The sequence below is a fragment of the Suricata suricatta genome, chromosome 1 (assembly GCF_006229205.1).
Source record: "Suricata suricatta isolate VVHF042 chromosome 1, meerkat_22Aug2017_6uvM2_HiC, whole genome shotgun sequence".
NCBI lineage: Eukaryota > Metazoa > Chordata > Mammalia > Carnivora > Herpestidae > Suricata > Suricata suricatta.
The window spans coordinates 129,559,531-129,577,535 of record NC_043700.1 but is presented as its reverse complement, the minus strand read 5'-3'; the positions used below and the strand labels follow the sequence as shown (position 1 = coordinate 129,577,535).

Sequence of the window (18,005 nt, the reverse complement as noted above, 5' to 3'; positions counted from 1 at the left end):
ATTGCAGCTGAGAGAAGTTGGAGCAGAAGCTTCTGGAGCAGTAACTGATAATGAACAGTGAAATGGTAATGGGCAGGTTACTGGAGGCTGAGTGTAAACTAGCTTGAAGGTTACAACCCCAGGAACCCCTACACGTTCTAGGATTTGTCCCCAGGAGCCCCATCAGATTCTCAGGAGTATCCCAGGATCCCTTGTTTTTCAGGCAGGGCAGGGGAGGGGAAAGGAACTATTTTGAAATACACCTGGATCATTTTCCTTGACAAAGACCCGCCCTCTAAAGAAAACTACCATTACCGGAGCCTCATCCGACCTGGAACAAGTGCAGTTACACAATTTGAGCCCTCTTTAGTCTTCCTGTGTCATGGGAGAGGAGGGGGAAGGACTTCTGAAGGTCACAGCCCAGGGACTCGGATAAGAAAAAACAGAGATAGAATCAAAGATTATAGATTGCTTCCCAAATCTATTCCATCAAACAGGGTTCCAGTGTAATAAGAGTGGAATTTATGAGCTGCAGGACACACGCTCTAAGAAAGAAGTCTTAGAACACAACAGGGAAGAATAAAAACAACATTTTAGTTATTTATTTATTTATTTATTTATTTACATCCAAGTTAGTGAGTACATGGTGCAAAAATGATTTCAGGAGTAGATTCCTTAATGCCCCTCACCCATCTAGCCCATCCCCCTCCACAACCCCTCCAGCAACCCTCTGTATGTCCTCTATGTTTAAGAGTCTCATGTTTTTGTCCCCCTCCCTGTTTTTATATTATTTCTGCTTCCCTTCCCTTATGTTCATCTGATTTGTATCTTATAGTCCTCATATGAGTGAAGTCATATGATATTTGTCTTTCTCTAATTTCACTTATCATTATACCCTTTAGTTCCATCCACATTGTTGCAAATGGCAGGATTTCATTCCTTTTGATTGCCAAGTAATACTCCATTGTGTATATATACATCTTCTTTATCCATTCGTCCATTGATAGACATTTGGGCTCTTTCCATACTTTGGCTACTGTTGGTAGTGCTACTATAAACATTGGGGTGCATGTGCCCCTTCAAAGCAGCACACCTGTATCCCTTGGATAAATGCCTAGTAGTGCAATTGCTGGGTCGTAGGGTAGTTCTATTTTTAATTTTTTGAGGAACCTCCATACGTTTTTCCAGAGTGGCTGCACCAGTTTGCATTCCCACCAGTAGTGCAAAAGAGATCTTCTTTCTCCACACCCTCACCAACATCTGTTGTTGCCTGATTTGTTAATGTTAGCCACTCTGAAAGGTGTGAAGTGGTATCTCATTGTGGTTTTGATTTGTATTTCCCTGATTATGAGTGACGACCATCATTTCATGTGTCTGTTGGCCATCTGGATGCCTTTGAAGAAGTGTCTATTCATGTCTTTTACCCATTTCTTCACTGGATTATTTGCATAGATGTAAAAATTCTTAACAAGATGTTAGCAAATCAAATTCAGCAATATGTAAAAAGAATTCTATACACCATAACCAAGTGAGATTTATTCCAGCTATGCAAAGCTGGTTCAACATTTGAAAATAAGTTAATGTAATCTATCATATCTACAAGCTAAAGAAGAAAAATTATATGATTGTATCAATAGGTACAGAAAAAAATAAAAAGCATTTGAAAAATCCAGCACCTATTCATGATAGAAACTCTCAAGCAACTAGAGATAGAAGAGAACTTCCTCAACCTGATAACATCTACAAAAAAAACTATCACTGACATCATACTAATGGTGAGAAACTAGGTAGGTACATGCAGCTGTTAAGTGTACAACTTTGGCTTAGGTCATGATCTCATGGCAGTGAGTTCGAGCCCTGCATCAGGCTCTATGCTGACAGCTCATAGCCTGGAGCCTGCTTTGAATTCTATGTCTCCCTCTCTTTCTGCCCCTCACTTGTTCATGCTCTGGCTCTCTCTCTCTCTCTCAAAAATGAATAAATATTAAAAAAATTTTTTAAATGTTAAGAAACTAGATTTCTTGGCTCTTTACCCCTAAGATTGGGAATCTACAAAATATCCTATGGCTAACATCATATTTAATATTGAGGAACTAGATTACCAGTATATTTCCCCCTAAGATCAAGAATAAGGCAAGGATGTCTGCCCTCATCATTCTTACTCAACATCATACTAAAAGTCCTAAGAATGCAAGAAGATCAAAAAAAGAAACTTATACAGATTGAGAAGGAGGAAAAAACGGTCTTTGTTCACAGTTGACATGATGGTTTACACAGAAAATCCCAAGGAATCAGCAAAAATAAAAATTCCTGGAACTAAAAAACAATTATAGCAAAGTTGTAGAATACAAAGTTAAAATACAAAAGTCCATTGCTTTCCTAAATATGTCAATGAGCGGTGGAATTTGAAATTTTTAAAATGTATGTGTGTTGAAGGTAGTGAAAATAGGGAATTATATGAAGGAAGAAGTGGCAGGAGAATAGGCTAAAGAGGTAAACTGAGCCTGTATTATGAAGGACCAGGGAAAATTTGGGGTCTCTTTTTTCAGAATGCTCATAGTTTAACTTGTGGCAGGCAGTTTATAGGATGAATTGGAAAGACGGTAATGGCAACTGCGTTCCGAGAGGCCGGTAGACTAGTTCAGGAGCTTTGTGCCTGATTTTCCAAAAAGATAATGAGGGATTGAGCTACATTTATGACAGTGAAGACAAAGAGGACGGATTGATTCATTCAATAAATGATTTGAGTAGGTATCTAGCAGGTACCAGACATTGTTCTAGGTACCAGGGATATAGCAACAAAGTAGATCATTCATTGTGGGTATCAAGCAGAATTTAAGTGACAGAAGCCAGTGTCTGATTAGATGTGAGGAGAAGGGAGAAGGGTGTGATTAGACAACTCAGGAATCATTGATATTTGGATTCCTCATCTTGAACATTGAGTACCTGCTGGTATCGTTTGACATGCTGGGTAGGGAGAAGGCCTAGGGGACATCCAGATGGACTTGGCTAGTAGGCAGCTGAAGAGTCATTCAGAACACCAATAGTAAGACAGAGATTGGAAACGCAGTCCTCCTTGACATAGAAGAGACAGGTGAAGCCTTAGGAGTGAGGAGATGACTCCAGGAAGAACATGAGGAGTAAAGGGAGTGGATCCCTGATGGAACCTCGCAAAGCGCCAAAATCTGAGGCAAATAAAGGAAGGGGCAGAGCACTCCAGTTTGCTGAGTTTACGGTCCAGATGCCTATACATTTTTAAATTTTTTAAAAGAATATTTATTACTGAGAGAGAGAAAGAGCATGAGCATAAGCAGGGGCGGGGCAGAGAGAGAAAGGGAAGGGGACAGAGGATCCAAAGCAGGCTCTGTGCTGACACCCCAATGCAGGGCTTGAACTCACAAATTATGAGATCAGGACCTGAGCCAAAGTTGGATGTGTAACCAACTGAGCCACACAGGGACCCTGTAGGTGCCTTTACATTTTATCTTTCTGAAATTTCACAATAAATCTGTAGGGTAGTTTTGCCTCCGCTTCCCCTCCCCTATCAAATGAAATGGATTCAAGGGTAGGAGGACAACCAAAGGAAACTGGGAAAGTGAGATTTTCATCAGGGCAGCATGCTGCATGTGGAACATAGGGAGTAATAAATGTGAAAAAAAACCACGTTGCCTCATACATTTCTCATCAATATTTAATCAAAATAGTCATACTGAACTTGATCATTGAATTTTTGTTACTTGTTCTGATGCTTCATATTTAAAATAGAAAGAAAATCAACACAACGAAACCATCAGGTATGCGGCTGGGAAGCTGGGCATACTGTGTTACTTTGTCAACATTAATAATATTTATTAGGTAACATGATAAGGAACAAAAGTATTAGTTAAATGTATTATAGGTGTTTTACAATAGCTATCTATAGTCTTTTATTCTGTCTCAAAGTTCTTAGATGAAAGAGAACTGAGTGGCTGTGGACCAAAATCTCCTGTGAAGAAACCAAACTACCAGAACAGAGATGAGACTGATCCTTAAAATTAACTAATGACATAAAGACACTAACAGCAAAGAAGCATAGAGTATCTTGTTAGTAAAGTCTTTTATTTTTTTATATACGAAATGTAACACAAAATTCATAAGCCAGGAAATGTAATGATATGAAAGCAAGGAGAAACTAAGCCGAACCATTTAGCAAAATTAAGCAAAAACATTCATTTAAAATAAATCAAAATCCCATTCTTTTACCCCATTGATGGTGATTAAGCATATCTGTCATGTTTCATTTGCAAAAAGCAGAGAAGGATTCACACTGAAGAGGTGTCTGTTGATTTTAGTTGCTTCAAAAAAAGCTTTTCACCTATAAGGGACACACAAAGAATGGGTTTGAGTTTTCTCAATATACTTTTTAATTTTCAATACACTTTAAAGTTTAGAATCATTTTAGGTTTACAGAAAAGTTGCAAAGATAGGACAGAGCTCTTACATACCCTGCACCAGTTTCCCTACCAGTTAACATCTTACTCAGTAGGTTTGCTACAACTAATGAACCAGTATTGATCCATAATATTATTAATCAAAGCATCTACCTTAGTTAGATTTCTCAATTTTTATTGAATGTCTGTTGTTCTGTTCCAGGATCCCATCTAGGACAGCACGTTACACTCAGTTGTCATGTTTTCATAGGCTCCTCTAAACTGTGATTGTTTCTCGACTTTGTGATGACCTTGACAGTTTTGACAAGTACTGGTCAGGTATTTTGCAGAATACCTATGCTTCCGTTTGGATTTGGCCCATGTTTTCCCCTTGGTTAGACTAGAGTTATGGGGTTTTGAGGGAAGACCACAAAGGTAGAGTGCAATTCTCATCACATCATTTCAAGAGGATATGCTGTCAACATGACTTATCACTAATGAGGTTCACTTGGTCACCTGGCTGAAGTAGTTTTGTCAGTTTTCTCCACTATAAGCCTACTCTTTTCTCCCCCTTTTCACACTATATTCTTTGAAGGGAAGTTACTGTGCAAACACATTCTTAAGGGGTAGGAGTTACGCTCCATTGCCTTCAGGGAGGAATACATACATACATTGTTGGGAATTCTTCCATACTTCTGGAAGATTGATCTATTCTCCTCTATTTATTTATTTGTTTGTTTATTTAATCATGTATTTATAGAAGTATGAACTCATAGATATCTTATTTTGGCTATAATCTTTCCATTTATAATCTAATACTACTTTACTTTGTTGCCTCAATTGGTCCAGTGTTCACAATTGGCAGCTTTTTCAGCTTTAATTGTTTTTTAAGTGTTTATTTATTTATTTTGAGGGTGGGAAGAGCAGAGAGAGAACTCCAAGCAGGCTTTGTGCCGCCAGGGCAGAGCCTGACTTGGGGCTCCGTCTCACGAATTGTAAGATCATGACCTGAGCCAAAATCAGGAGTCAGTGGGACGCTTAATCAACCGAGCCACCCACACACCCCTTTTCAACCTATTCTTAACATAAATCATGTTCTTCTTTAATCTTTGTCTCTTGATTCTCCCATTTCAGGTATTTGTGTATCTAAAGTTTCACTGTTGATGAATAAGGTAGGGTCCAAAGTGGTGTGCCAGAGTCAGGACCTCCAAGGCACTTTACTTCAACACAGCTAAAAGATTCGATAAGATAAATTCTACGGGGTTAAAAAATGGGGTCAGTTGTTAGGATTCATTATGTATGTGTGGGTATATATTTTTTCTAACCTGTCTCATGTGTTTACTTGAATAAACAGTGTTAAGCTGGTCTAACTCCACATCTTTGCTTCTGACCTCATCCTGTCTAGTTTGTGCTCTATACCCTTGTCAGATTAATTCTTCTAAAGTATAACTCTATTGATCTTACCCCCTTACATAAAACCTACTATAACTACCTACCTACAATAACTCCCCCACTGCTGAATATTAGCGTAATATTCAGCACATTACATGCCATGGCCCAACTCACTTTGAAAAGTCTTTCATTCCTCATTATTTTCTTCCTTATATGTTCCTGTTAAGTGGACCTACACTCACTTTTCCCTTTTTTGCTTCTGTAATTTCACTAATGCTGTTGCTGATTAGAAGCAACATCCAGGGGAGCCTGGGTGGCTCAGAGGGTTAAGTGTCTGACTCCTGATTTCAACTTAGGTCATGATCTCACAGTTCACGAGTTTGAGTCCCGTGTGGGTCTCTGTGCTGTCAGCTTGAAGCCTGCTTGGGATTCTCTCTCTGTGACTCTCTCTCAAAATAAGTAAATAAAAAAAAAAAAAAAACGAAACTGAGTGGAAATGCTGAAACAAAAGAGAAGCCGCTCATTTTTATTAATTAAAGACACATCTTGCATCAGAAATCTTAATGTTTGTCCCTTCTGATCCATTTCCATCTTTGTGGTCCCTGCTGTGTGTCCTGGAGGCTGACCTGTACATTGCAGCACCGCTTTCCTGCCCTCTGCCCTTCTGTGAGTTTAACCAGTGGGAAGCCTAGAAGGACATCAGAAAGTGAGAACAGGGTATTTTTCTCTTGACTACTTCCTCCTGTCCTTCTAGTGAGAGGCTACTGTTCCTCTCAGGGGAGCCTTCTCCTTCTCATAACTCACTCCTTTGAGTTTCAGGTAACTTCTCCCTCTGCCTCCCTGAGGCCCAGACATGGTATAGTTTACATTTTTAAAAATGTTTTTATTTATTTTTGAGAGAGAGGGAGATGGTGCATGCATGGGAGAAGGGCAGAGAGAGAGAGAGGGAGGCACATAATCCGAAGCAGGCTCTGAGCTGTCAGCAGGGAGACCAAGGCAGGCCTTGACTCGGTGTTCACCACAAGATCTTGATCATGAGATCATGACCTGAGCCAGAGTCAGATGCTTAACCAACTGAACCACCCAGGCGCCCCTAGGGGGTGGTATAGTTTAACTGTTGCTAGCCTAGTTTTCAGCACCATGCCTTGTCATTTTTTCTATACCTCCCACCCACACCTTTATGTAAGTAGTTTTCATTAAATCCTTGTATTATTAAAATTTGAGTGCCTCTATTTCTTACTGTAATCTTGATATTGACTTTCACTGTAGAATAAAACACCATTTCTTTCAAGAAGCTTCTTTCTTTCTTTCTTTCATTTCTTTCTTTCTCCTTCCTTCTTTCCTTCCTTCCTTCCTTCCTTCCTTCCTTCCTTCCTTCCTTCCTTCCTTCCTTCCTTCCTTTCTCTCAAGAAGGAGAGAGAAGCTCAAGCAAGCCCCATTCTGTCAGCATGGAGCCCAACACAGGAGCTTGAACCCATGAACCATGACATTATGACCTGAGCTGAAACCAAGAGTCAGAAGATTATCCAACTGAGACATCCAGGTGCCTCCAAGAAACTTTCATTTACACATCTCAGAGAATATGATCTTTTCTTTCTCTGAACTTAAAATAGCACTTGGTCTAAAGTCAGTAGTCAAATCTGTCATTTTAGTTAAAGGCTATCTAATCCTCTCTTTTAGAGTATAAAGTCTCTAAAGACAAGAGGACCAGCTTATTTATTTTTGTTCCCCACAGCACCTAGCAGTGTCCTGCATAGTACTAGGTACTTGATACGTTATCTGCTAAATAAATGATATTTTAAAATATATTCTCCACGAGTTATATTTGTTAACCTAGACAGAGTTCTCATTCACTTGCAAAAGAAAGTGGCATATTACAAAGAATGGGAAAATTAATGTTTTTCCCCCCATACTCAAAATAAAGTCTATGGAAGACTGACAAAGTCATGTTTATTTCTAGTTTACTACATCCTCAATAGCTAATTCTGAGAATCCTGGAAAAGTTAACTGGAAATGAGTTGTTTGATTTTGAGAAATTCAGATTCTACATAGCATTTCCAAATATTCTATATTTTATTTTTTATCAATCATTTTTTATTTATTTTTTTCCATAATAGTTTATTGTCAAATTGTTTTCCATACAACACCCAGTGCTCTTCCCCTTCAGTGCCCTCCTCCATCACCACCACCTCTTTTCCCCCCTCCCCCTTCCCCTTCAAATATTCTATATTTTATACCCACCACTTTCAGAGTTCACTTTTTCCAATAGGATTTTCATGCATAAACTTACCTCAATATTGATAGATGCTTTATGCTACAATCAATTCAAAAATTACAAAATATGTAATTTTCATTTGTTCTACTACTTTGTAGTTATTTACCAATTTATTTTGTCTATTTGTCTGTCTAAGTAGGGGGCATAGTTTCTACTTCTTTTGTATCTCACAGCACTCTGTTATTTACAAGTGGTAAGTGCTTCATTAGTGGATCAGAAGAATTCTGAGCAGTCTAGAAAAGTCACCATCCCTTTATTTACTAAAATATGATTTCAAAATATAAAGCTGTTGTTACAGACTGAATGCTTGTGCCCCCAGCAAAACTCATTTGCTGAAACCTTTCCCCCAGGGTGGGGGTGTTAGGACGTAGACCCTCGAGGAGAGTATTAGGTTTAAATGAAGTCATGAAGGTGAGGCCCCCACAAGGGGATTACTGTCTTCATAAGAAAAGAGACCGGAGCTTGATCTCTTTCCACCATTTGAAGAGAGCCCCCACGGGAACTGAAAGGCCCACACCTTGATCTTGGACTTCCCAGCCTTCAGGATTGTGAGAAATAAATTCCTGTGTAAACCCCCACCCTATGCTATATTGTTATGGTGGTCCAAGTAACCTAATACGGCTATTTTCTTCATAAGAGGAAACCAAAATCAGTCTTTATATGAAGATAACATCTGAAAGACTTAAAGAATTGTTATTATTGAATCATTACTCAAAATAATGTTAATTTACAAATCCCTTAATTATATATATTTCTCAAAAACACTGTTTCTGGGACCTACCATTAGTTTTTTTAGAAAGTACGCATGGCTCTCCTTCTATTGATGTCTCTCTTGATTTGGCAAAGAGAACACTGAGGACAGCAAAGGGTCACCATATAGTCATCACAGATGGATCCCTGTTTGAAAATATAAAAGAAATAGAAATTTAAAATCCTCCTATTAGGAAATTAAGACTTGTGGATTTTTAAGACACTGAAGAGAAGCCAAAGGAACTGATCCTTGGAGTTCAGAGTTTGGATGGATATATTTAGGAAAATGTTAATTGATTTTTCCATATAACTCCTCTTTTTATGACATCAAATGTTTTCCTACTCTTTGTTATATTAAAAATAGAAGATATCAATCAACCAAACTGTCAGTATGAGGGAAAAACAAAGAATTCAGAAAGGAAAATCTCAAAATTCTTTCCTCCCACACCCCATTCCTGTCTCAGGAAGCTACTAGAAGATACCTCCATCACATGAGGGAGGAGACCTAGAAAGAGGAAGATGCAGGATATAAGAAACAGGAGTCTAACATGGGAAAGAGGCTTATGAAACCTCCAGGCTCATGGTAAAGGAGATCCCAGGTGAGAGCCAAGCACCAAAAATGAAGAGCAATTAGTTCAAAGGGTATTATCAACAGGGAGTGATTTCTTCAAGAAAGATAAGAATGATAGAATGTCTGATGTGTTGAATGTGTTGAAAAGAGATTTAGAAAACTGGGAAAGAGTCGTTTAGGGGTTAAAGGAAGTGGAAAACTATTCGTGGTAAGTGAAAAACTACTAATGCAAATGCCAAGAATCATTAAGAGCAGGAAAAACAAAGTTTAATAGGAAAGACAATCACCAGTTGTGGCTTTGTCCCAGGATACATTTTGTAGATAAATTTAACAGAGAACCTTGATATGGGCTTTGGGGCCCTATTAGAGGAGGGGAGGAGATACGGGAAGGGGGTGTTCTTCACCTATCTTCCAAGAGATCAGATTCCCTAAGACAACACAGACACACTTAAAGAAAGAGTAAAGGCTCACGGCATGTTAGCACAGCAGAGAAATCTAAATTGCTCTAGCGCATGGGATAGTCAAATTGTTTTATGTTTGGTATTCATTGAATTCTTTTTTAGTTCTTTTCTTCCTTTTGCTGCATAGGTTTTTCCTGATTTCTTTTGTTCCCTTTAGATGTCCCACGAATTGTCATCCAATTAGTGACTTCCCTTAATTTTTTACCCACAACTTAAAATTATATTTATCTTGAGATTCCTCCAGGTTTTTGTTTGTATCAATAATTCATCCTTTTTTATTACTGAGTAGTATTCCATTGTATGGATATAGTTTGTTTATCCATTCACTGGCAGGGGGATATTTGGATTGTTTTTAGTTTGGGGCTGTTACAAGCAAAACTGCTCTGGACATTTGACATAAGTCTTGGTATGGATGTAAATTTCCTTGGGTGAATATCCAGGCATAGAATGGCTGGGTCAAATGGTAGGTGTGTTTAACTTTTTAAGAAAATGCCTTTTACATCCTTCCCAGCAGTGTGTGTAAGTTTCAGTTCCTCCGAATCTGGCAATACTTGCTGTGGTTTGGTCTGATTAATTTTAGTCATGCCCATAATTATGTAATGGTATCTCATTGTGGTTTTCATGTATGTTTCTCTAATGACTAATGATGTTGCACATATTATTATGTGCTTATTTGCCATCCAAATATTTTCTTTTTTCACTAATTTTATTTTTATTGTGTTAATGAGATCTATCCTCTTAACAAATTTTAAGTGTACATAACACAACAACTTGGATGGATCTCAAAATAATCATACTAAATAAAAGAAGCTAGATAAAAGAGTACAGACTACATCATTCTATTATATAAAACTGAAGAAAATGCAAACTATAGTGACAGGAAACATTGGTGGTTATTTGGGAAAAAGGAGAGGGGAAAGAGGAAAGAATTACAAATGGGTATGAGTACGGACAGATACCATATGTTTGCACTCATAGGTCTAACAGGAGACCAGGAGAAACCTAATGGAGGACCAGGGGGAGGGGAAGAGGGAAAGAAAGTTGGGGAGAGAGAGGGACGCAAAACTTGAGAGACTATTGAATACTGAAAATGAACTGAGGGTTGAAGGGGAAGGGGGAGAGGGGGGGAAAGAGGTGGTGATGATGGAAGAGGGCACTTGTGGGGAAGAGCACTGGGTGTTGTATGGAAACCAGTTTGACAATAAACTATTAAAAAAAACAAATGGGTAAGAGTAAATTTTTGGAGGTGATGAATATGTTCACTGCCTTGATTGTGAGGATGGTTTCATGGGTCTATATCATAAGCTTATCAAATTATACACTTTACATATATGTGGCTTATAAGTCAATTATACATCAATAAAAATTTTTAAATGGAAAATAATTATACTTAGCTATCAATGTCATACAAAATGAAGTCTTTAGAGTGACTTATTCTTCCTCTTCTTTCCAATCTTCCAAATTTTTGTTAAAATCACATGTTTTACTTTCAGACTGTTATTTTTTAAATGTTAATTTATTTTTGAGAGAGAAAGAGAAAGAGAGTGAGCAAAAGATAGAGAGAGAGGGAGACACAGAATCTGAAGTAGGCTCCAGGTTCTGAGCTGTGGGGCTTGAACTCAGGAACGGTGAGATCAGGCTGTGGGCCAAAGTTGGACAATTAACCAACTGAGGCACCCAGGGACCCGAATTTCAGACTGTTATTAAAATTTCAGACTCCTAAAAAGTATTTTAAAAAGTTGATTATGCAAACTCAACACCCAAAATATAAATAATCCTGTGAAGAAATGGGCAAAAGATATGAATAGATACCTTTCCAAAGAAGACATCCAGATGGCTAACAGACACATGAAAAAATGCTCAACATCACTCATCATCAGGGAAATACAAATCAGAACCACAATGAAATACCACCTCACACCAGTTAGAATGACTAAAATTAACAACTCAGGCAACAACAGATGTTGGTGAGGATGTGGAGAAAGAGGAACTTTTTGCACTGTGTGTGGAAATGCAAACTGCTGCACCACTCTGGAAAACAGTATAGAGGTTCATCAAAAAATTAAAAATAAAACTATCCTACAACCCAATAATTGCACTACTAGGTATTTATCCAAAGGATACAGGTATGTTGTTTCAAAGACGCACATGCACCCCAATGTTTATAGCAGCACTATTGACAATAGCCAAAGTATGGAAAGAGCCCATATGTCCATCGATGGATGAATGGATACAGATGTGGGATACATATATACAATGGAGTATTACTCAGAACTAAAAAAAATAATGAAATCTTGCCATTTGCAACAATGTGGATGGAACTAGAGTGTTATGCTAAGCATAATTAGTCAGAGAAGGACATGACTTCACTCATGTGGAATTTAAGATACAAAACAGATGAACATAGGGGAAGGGAAGCAAAAATAATATAAAAACAGGAGGGGGACAAAACATAAAGAGACGCTTAAATTGGAGAACAAACTGAGGGTTGGTGCATGGACTGTGGGTGGGGGCTAAATGGGCAAGAGGCATTGAGGAAGACACTTGATGGGATGAGCCCTCGGTGTTACATGTAAGGGATGAATAATTGGATTCTACTCCTGAAATCATTATTGCACTATATGCTAACTAACTTGGATGTAAATTTTAAAAATTTAAGAAAATTTGATTAAGGACTAAGCCTTTAAAACACTAGATAACTATCATGTTAAACAATATAGCATAATTAAATAAAGAGCACTCATAAATCAATAAGAAAAGGCAAACAAACAACACAATAAAGCAATGAGCAAAAGATATGTACAGATAATTTATAGAAGCAATGCAAAAGGACAAAGAAGTTTTAAAAAATTGCTTGATCTTAACTAATAAAACTTAAACATCAATGAAATATCATTTTGCCTCTCTGATGGGCAAAATGAAAAAAAAATCCAATATTGGGCACACATATAATGTTAATGGATTTTAAACTAATATAATTTTTTGGAGAGGTATTTGACAGTTTCAACTTTTGAATGTGCATATACTGTAATCTATCAATTGAATCTCGGACACTATTCCACCATAATACCAGTGCCTATACAGACGCATATGTATTAACTATTTAATCTGCAATATTACTTAACTTTTCATCAGTAGGGAAGTGATTAAGTAAACTATCTATGCGGTGCAATACTATGAACACATTACAAAGGATCTGTATTACAGACATAAAGGAGAGTCTACCAAATATTAAGTGAAAAAAGAACCACGCTACAGTATGATATGACCCCATTTTAAAAGATAAAAACAAATCAGAATAAAAGAGTCCCGCACTCCCTACAGCTCATATGTTCACATCCATAGCTACATCTAATCTATATTTGTAAGGCTTTCAGGCATAAAAAAAAACCTAAATGAGAGTGCACACCAAATTATTAACAGTTTTTCACTGAGTAGTGGAACTGTGTGTAGAGGAGTTAGATTTTCACTTTTTACTTCACAAATTCTGTGTTTGAATTTGTCATAAACTGATGTATATAGCATATATTATTTTTGGAACAAAAACCTAGCAAATGTATTTCAATGAACAAATAAAATAATTGCAATGGAATAAAGCAAGTTACTAAAGTATTCTATTCATTTGTTCCCCATGATGGTTAATTTAATGTATCAACTTGGGTAGGTCATGGAACCCATATAGTCTAGATGTTTCTGTGAAGATTTTTTAGGTGAGAGTTACATTTAAATCAGGAGATTTTCAGTAAAGCAGATTATCCTCTGTAATGTAATTGGCATCGTCCAATCAGTTGAAGGCCTGAATAGAGAAAGATTGACCTCCCCAGAGCAAGAAGAAATTCTGCCAGCAGGTTGCCTTTAGACTTGAACTGCAACTCTTCCCAGCCTGCCAGCCTCCTCTGCTTTTTGGACTTGCCAACCCTCAAAATCCTATGAACTGATTCCTTAAAATCTCTCTCTCTTTATATGTATCTAGATTTCTCGATGTCCATATCATCTGTACCTCCTTTTGTAAAGCTTTGACCAACACATTCTCCTATTACATAAACTATACCTTGTGGTACAGTGGAATGTGTATGCATGGCAAGTTACAGTTGAATATGGACAACTTCTACTTCTGGTGCATATTTTTGGGCAAGTTCCTCTATCTCTTAAAACTTTAAAGTCCTCGACTCTAAAATGTGGGCCTACTCACTTTACAAGGATGGTGTAAGAATTCAGTGAGGTAACATACGTAACATACCTGGGTCTTGGTAGGTTCTGAATAATCCCCTTCCACTGTATGATACCCATTACAAATGAGGTCTGCCTATGTTCTAGGGTCTTTAACAGAAACCTAGAAGGAGGTCACATAGCCAAAGGATCTGTTTGCCACAACAGCTGAATACAAGGCTGTACATGCTAGGAAACATCTACCGATAAAATTCAGGTAAGGGACACCATCAAATGGCTTCCAAATTTAGAGCGATTATTTTGAAGGTGGGTGCATATGTGGAATGACACAGTGTGGTAAGACACTCACAGGGATGCCGTATCGGGTCCGGTAGAGAGTCCTCATTGCGACACTTGTTCCGCACAGACAGCATTCATTCATGTCAGATGCCACTTGACATGCAAGGCACATGAAACAAAATGTGCCACAGAGACCTGGACACATGGAACCAGAAGCTCAAGTTACTCCACTCTGTTCCCACCACGTTTGAAAGTTAGTTTGCTTTCAAGAATGGCAGCCCCAATCATGGCTGGTGTTCATTCAGCAGGGCTAGATGGGATGGGGATAAAGCTGGAGACAGGATGATGAAGTGTGAGTGCTCAGAGTTGCTTATGAAAGTCATGAGGAACCACTGAAATATTTTAAGAAGGAAGAATGATTTGGTCAGGGTTGCAATTAAGAAATCTTGCCATGAAGCAATTAAGCATATTTTAGAACTTGTAACTCACTTGAGTGACTAGGGGCTGGAAGATTAAAATAGTCATCTCTAGAGTGTTTTAGTAATGTAGTCTTAGTATTACTATGATGTGCAGATGCTGAACTAAAGTCTTGAGACATGTTAAGTCATTCACTAAGACAATGAAAGAGAATAAACAAACCCATTGTTGCATTTTCTTGATAAGTTTTTCTCTCTGTGCTTTTTAATTTTTTAATTAAAAAATTTTTTTAAATGTTTTTTATTTATTTTTGAGAGACAGAGAGACAGTGTGAGCAGGGAAGGGTCAGAGAGAGAGAGAGGGAGACAGAATCTGAAGCAGGCTCCAGGCTCCAGGCTCTGAGCTGTCAGCATAGAGCTCCATGTGGGGCTCGAATTCACCGGCAGGGAGATCATGACCTGAGTGGAAATCAGACACTTAACCTACTGAGCCACCAGGAGTCTGTGTGTGTAACTTTTGAATCCCCCTAAACTTAACTACTAATAGCCTACTACTGACAGGAGGCCTTACCCATAACATAAACAGTTGATTAATACATATTTTATACACTATATGTATTATACACTACATTCTTACAATAAAGTTAGCTAGAGAAAAGAAAATGTTAAGAAAAGCATAGGGAGAGAAGACCCTGTTCTAGAACTGTCCTGCACAAAAATCTGCATATACGTGAACCAGCGCAGTTCAACCCTATGTTGTTCAGGGCTCAACTTGATTCCAAATTCAATGTCACTGGTAAGTTAAAGGTTAATGTATTTTCTTTCTTTGTCTCAGAATATTATGTAGACTTGAGGAAAGCAAATAAACCCCAGAGCACATGTTTTTGTAGGTAGGTTTGTTTCTTTCTTTGATGGTTTTGAGAACTAAGCTTTTTGACATCTGACATCCCCATCTCACCCACAAACTTACGTTCCCCCAAGTTTACTTAGAGAGATCTCACAAAAAGAAAACAGAGTCAGAGATTCTTTTCTGATGAAAAGCTGACTGCCTTTAGAATTCTGTATTCTCAGGCATATATAAAACTTAAAATTAGAAATTAAAATAATTTTTCTAGGGGCGCCTGGGAGGCTCAGTTGGTTAAGCAGCCAACTTCAGGTCAGGTCATGATCTTGCGGTTCGTGAGTTTGAGCCCTGCTTTGGGCTCTGTACTGGCAGCTCAGAACCTGGAACCTGCTTCAGAGTCTCTGTCTTCTTCTCTCTCTGCCTTTCCCCTACTCACACTCTGTCTCTCTGTCTCTCAAAAATAAATAAACATTTAAAAAATTTTTAAAAAGAAATTAAAATAATTCTTTTCTGAGCTCACATCGAAATCATGGATGAATAGTACCCCTTGTGTACCAGGCACAGTGTAACTATAAAGTGATGAGTTTATATATAACAAAAATAGTCCTTTTTCTTTTCTTTTCTCTCTTAAATCAAGTTAAACTGGAAATGTCTCTTTTAAATTAACATGTGGTCCAATATAGTCATTAGACTAGACCCACTAGTTGTGAGAATCATCAGCGTTGTTACTGTTATCTTAACTCCAGAACTTATTTTAGACGTAAGACTATTGTTTCATGTGCTGGAGAAAAATTAACTTATCATCAGCACAGGCCTTTTTTCTTAACTTACCATTCATTGCCTGACAGGCCAAGTGCCCTGTACCAGGCCAGGAGCCTTCACTACACCATAAGGGAGGGATGAGGGAAGGCTTTGGCCTTTGGTCATTCACTCCCCATGGCAATTATGGGGGCATTTCCTAGTACTTACAGACTCCGCAGTCGCTGAAGCAATCACACATGCCTGTCTGCCAGTTGGAGTTTTGGGGCACAGGCCCATATCCAGGCTGAGTCACGATGACCACTGGTGACTGAGCTTGCATTTTTGATGCAGGGTCTTAAGTGACAGTGGTCTGAAAAGGAAAAAGTTGGTGTAAGAAGAGTCAACTTTATTCATGGAAACCTGTTTTGACGCATTCTACTTCAAAGGCGAGCGTGACAATTTAGATTAAGCTGCTTGCTGACATTTTTGATTGATTGATTGATTGAAAGGTTTTTTTTATGTTTTATTTTTACTTGAGATAGAGGGAGAGAGAGGGAGACGGGATCTGAAGGGGACTCTGTGCTGACGGTGGGGAGCCCGATGTGGGGCTTGAACTCATGAACTGTGAGGAGCCAAACCAACTCAGCCACCCACGCACATAATAAAGTCTTTATTTAAATTCTAGTTAGTTAACATACAGGGTAATATTGGTTTCAGGTATAGAAGTTAATGATTTATTGCTTGCATCTAACACCCAGTGCTCATCACAACAAATGCGCTCTGTAACACCCATCACCCACTCAATCGAGTCCTTGCCTCCCTTCCTCCACCCCTGATGATCTTCAAAGAACATAGTTTCTATCTCTGCTCCCCAGAGGATGGAGGCCCCCGGGGAAAGGAATTCTCTGCACTGGTCAAATGAACAATTGCTTCTCTTGGAGTAAGGGAGCAAACCAGGTTACTGGTACTGGTTTTAGATAGGCACCCAGTATCCACACAAGACAGGAGCCAACGACCAACTGTAATAGGTGTCAGAAGTAGTGAATTGCAGAACACCGTAGGTCTCTCTAAAATTGCACCACCTTCCTAAGTTTTGTGCACACACACATCCTTCCCCTCTTGTTCCTTTTATATGTTCCTTTTTGTTTTGGATTTATTTCTGATTAGTAGTTGTAAAGAAAAACCTCCTCTGTTTTCTGTCTACCCACAGAAGAGGCCACTTCTACTCACCAACGGTGTGGTATTTTTTTCCCCACACCAAGCAATTCTGCAATGAAAGCTCGAGGGTCCTACAGTCCAACTCAATTCTGACATCGTCTACAGGAGATAGCCTCAGATCCCACAGGGTAAGGACTCATTTAACAGGTCACTTACCAAAAAAAAAAAAAAAAGAGGATAATCCCTATAAACTCATATAGAATGATTTCCAGGATATACTGTTAAGTGAAAAAAGAAACATACAAAAGAGTATTGTTTGACATCCTTTATGTAAGAAATACATACATATACAATAAGAATTACAGAAGGAATAAACCAGAAATGAATAAATGTTTTATGTTCAGAGTAAATGGGGTGATAAGAATGGGAGAATGGAACGGAATGGTGGGGGTGGGGTGACACCAATCATCATGAGGAAGTCCCCAACTAAGGGGAGCCTACTGGAAGACAAAGAGGAGGTAGGCCCAAAGCGGAAGAGTCTACTCTTTTTTTTTTTTTTT

The 18,005-nt window shown here is 38.3% G+C and overlaps 1 protein-coding gene across 1 annotated transcript in view; it reads right to left on the bottom strand.

Moving 5' to 3' along the window:
- Positions 1–4,056: 4,056 nt before the first annotated feature.
- Positions 4,057–18,005, bottom strand: part of LOC115295771 (placenta-specific gene 8 protein) — a 22,702-nt gene continuing 8,753 nt past the window's right edge. The window contains exons 2-5 of the mRNA XM_029943991.1: positions 16,516–16,657; positions 14,357–14,481; positions 8,837–8,952; positions 4,057–4,333 (exon numbers count right to left, since the gene is read on the bottom strand). Of these exons, the coding sequence (XP_029799851.1) occupies positions 8,848–8,952; positions 14,357–14,481; positions 16,516–16,627 (342 nt within the window). The 5' untranslated portion in view covers positions 16,628–16,657 and the 3' untranslated portion in view covers positions 4,057–4,333; positions 8,837–8,847. The remainder of the gene's footprint in view (positions 4,334–8,836; positions 8,953–14,356; positions 14,482–16,515; positions 16,658–18,005) is intronic.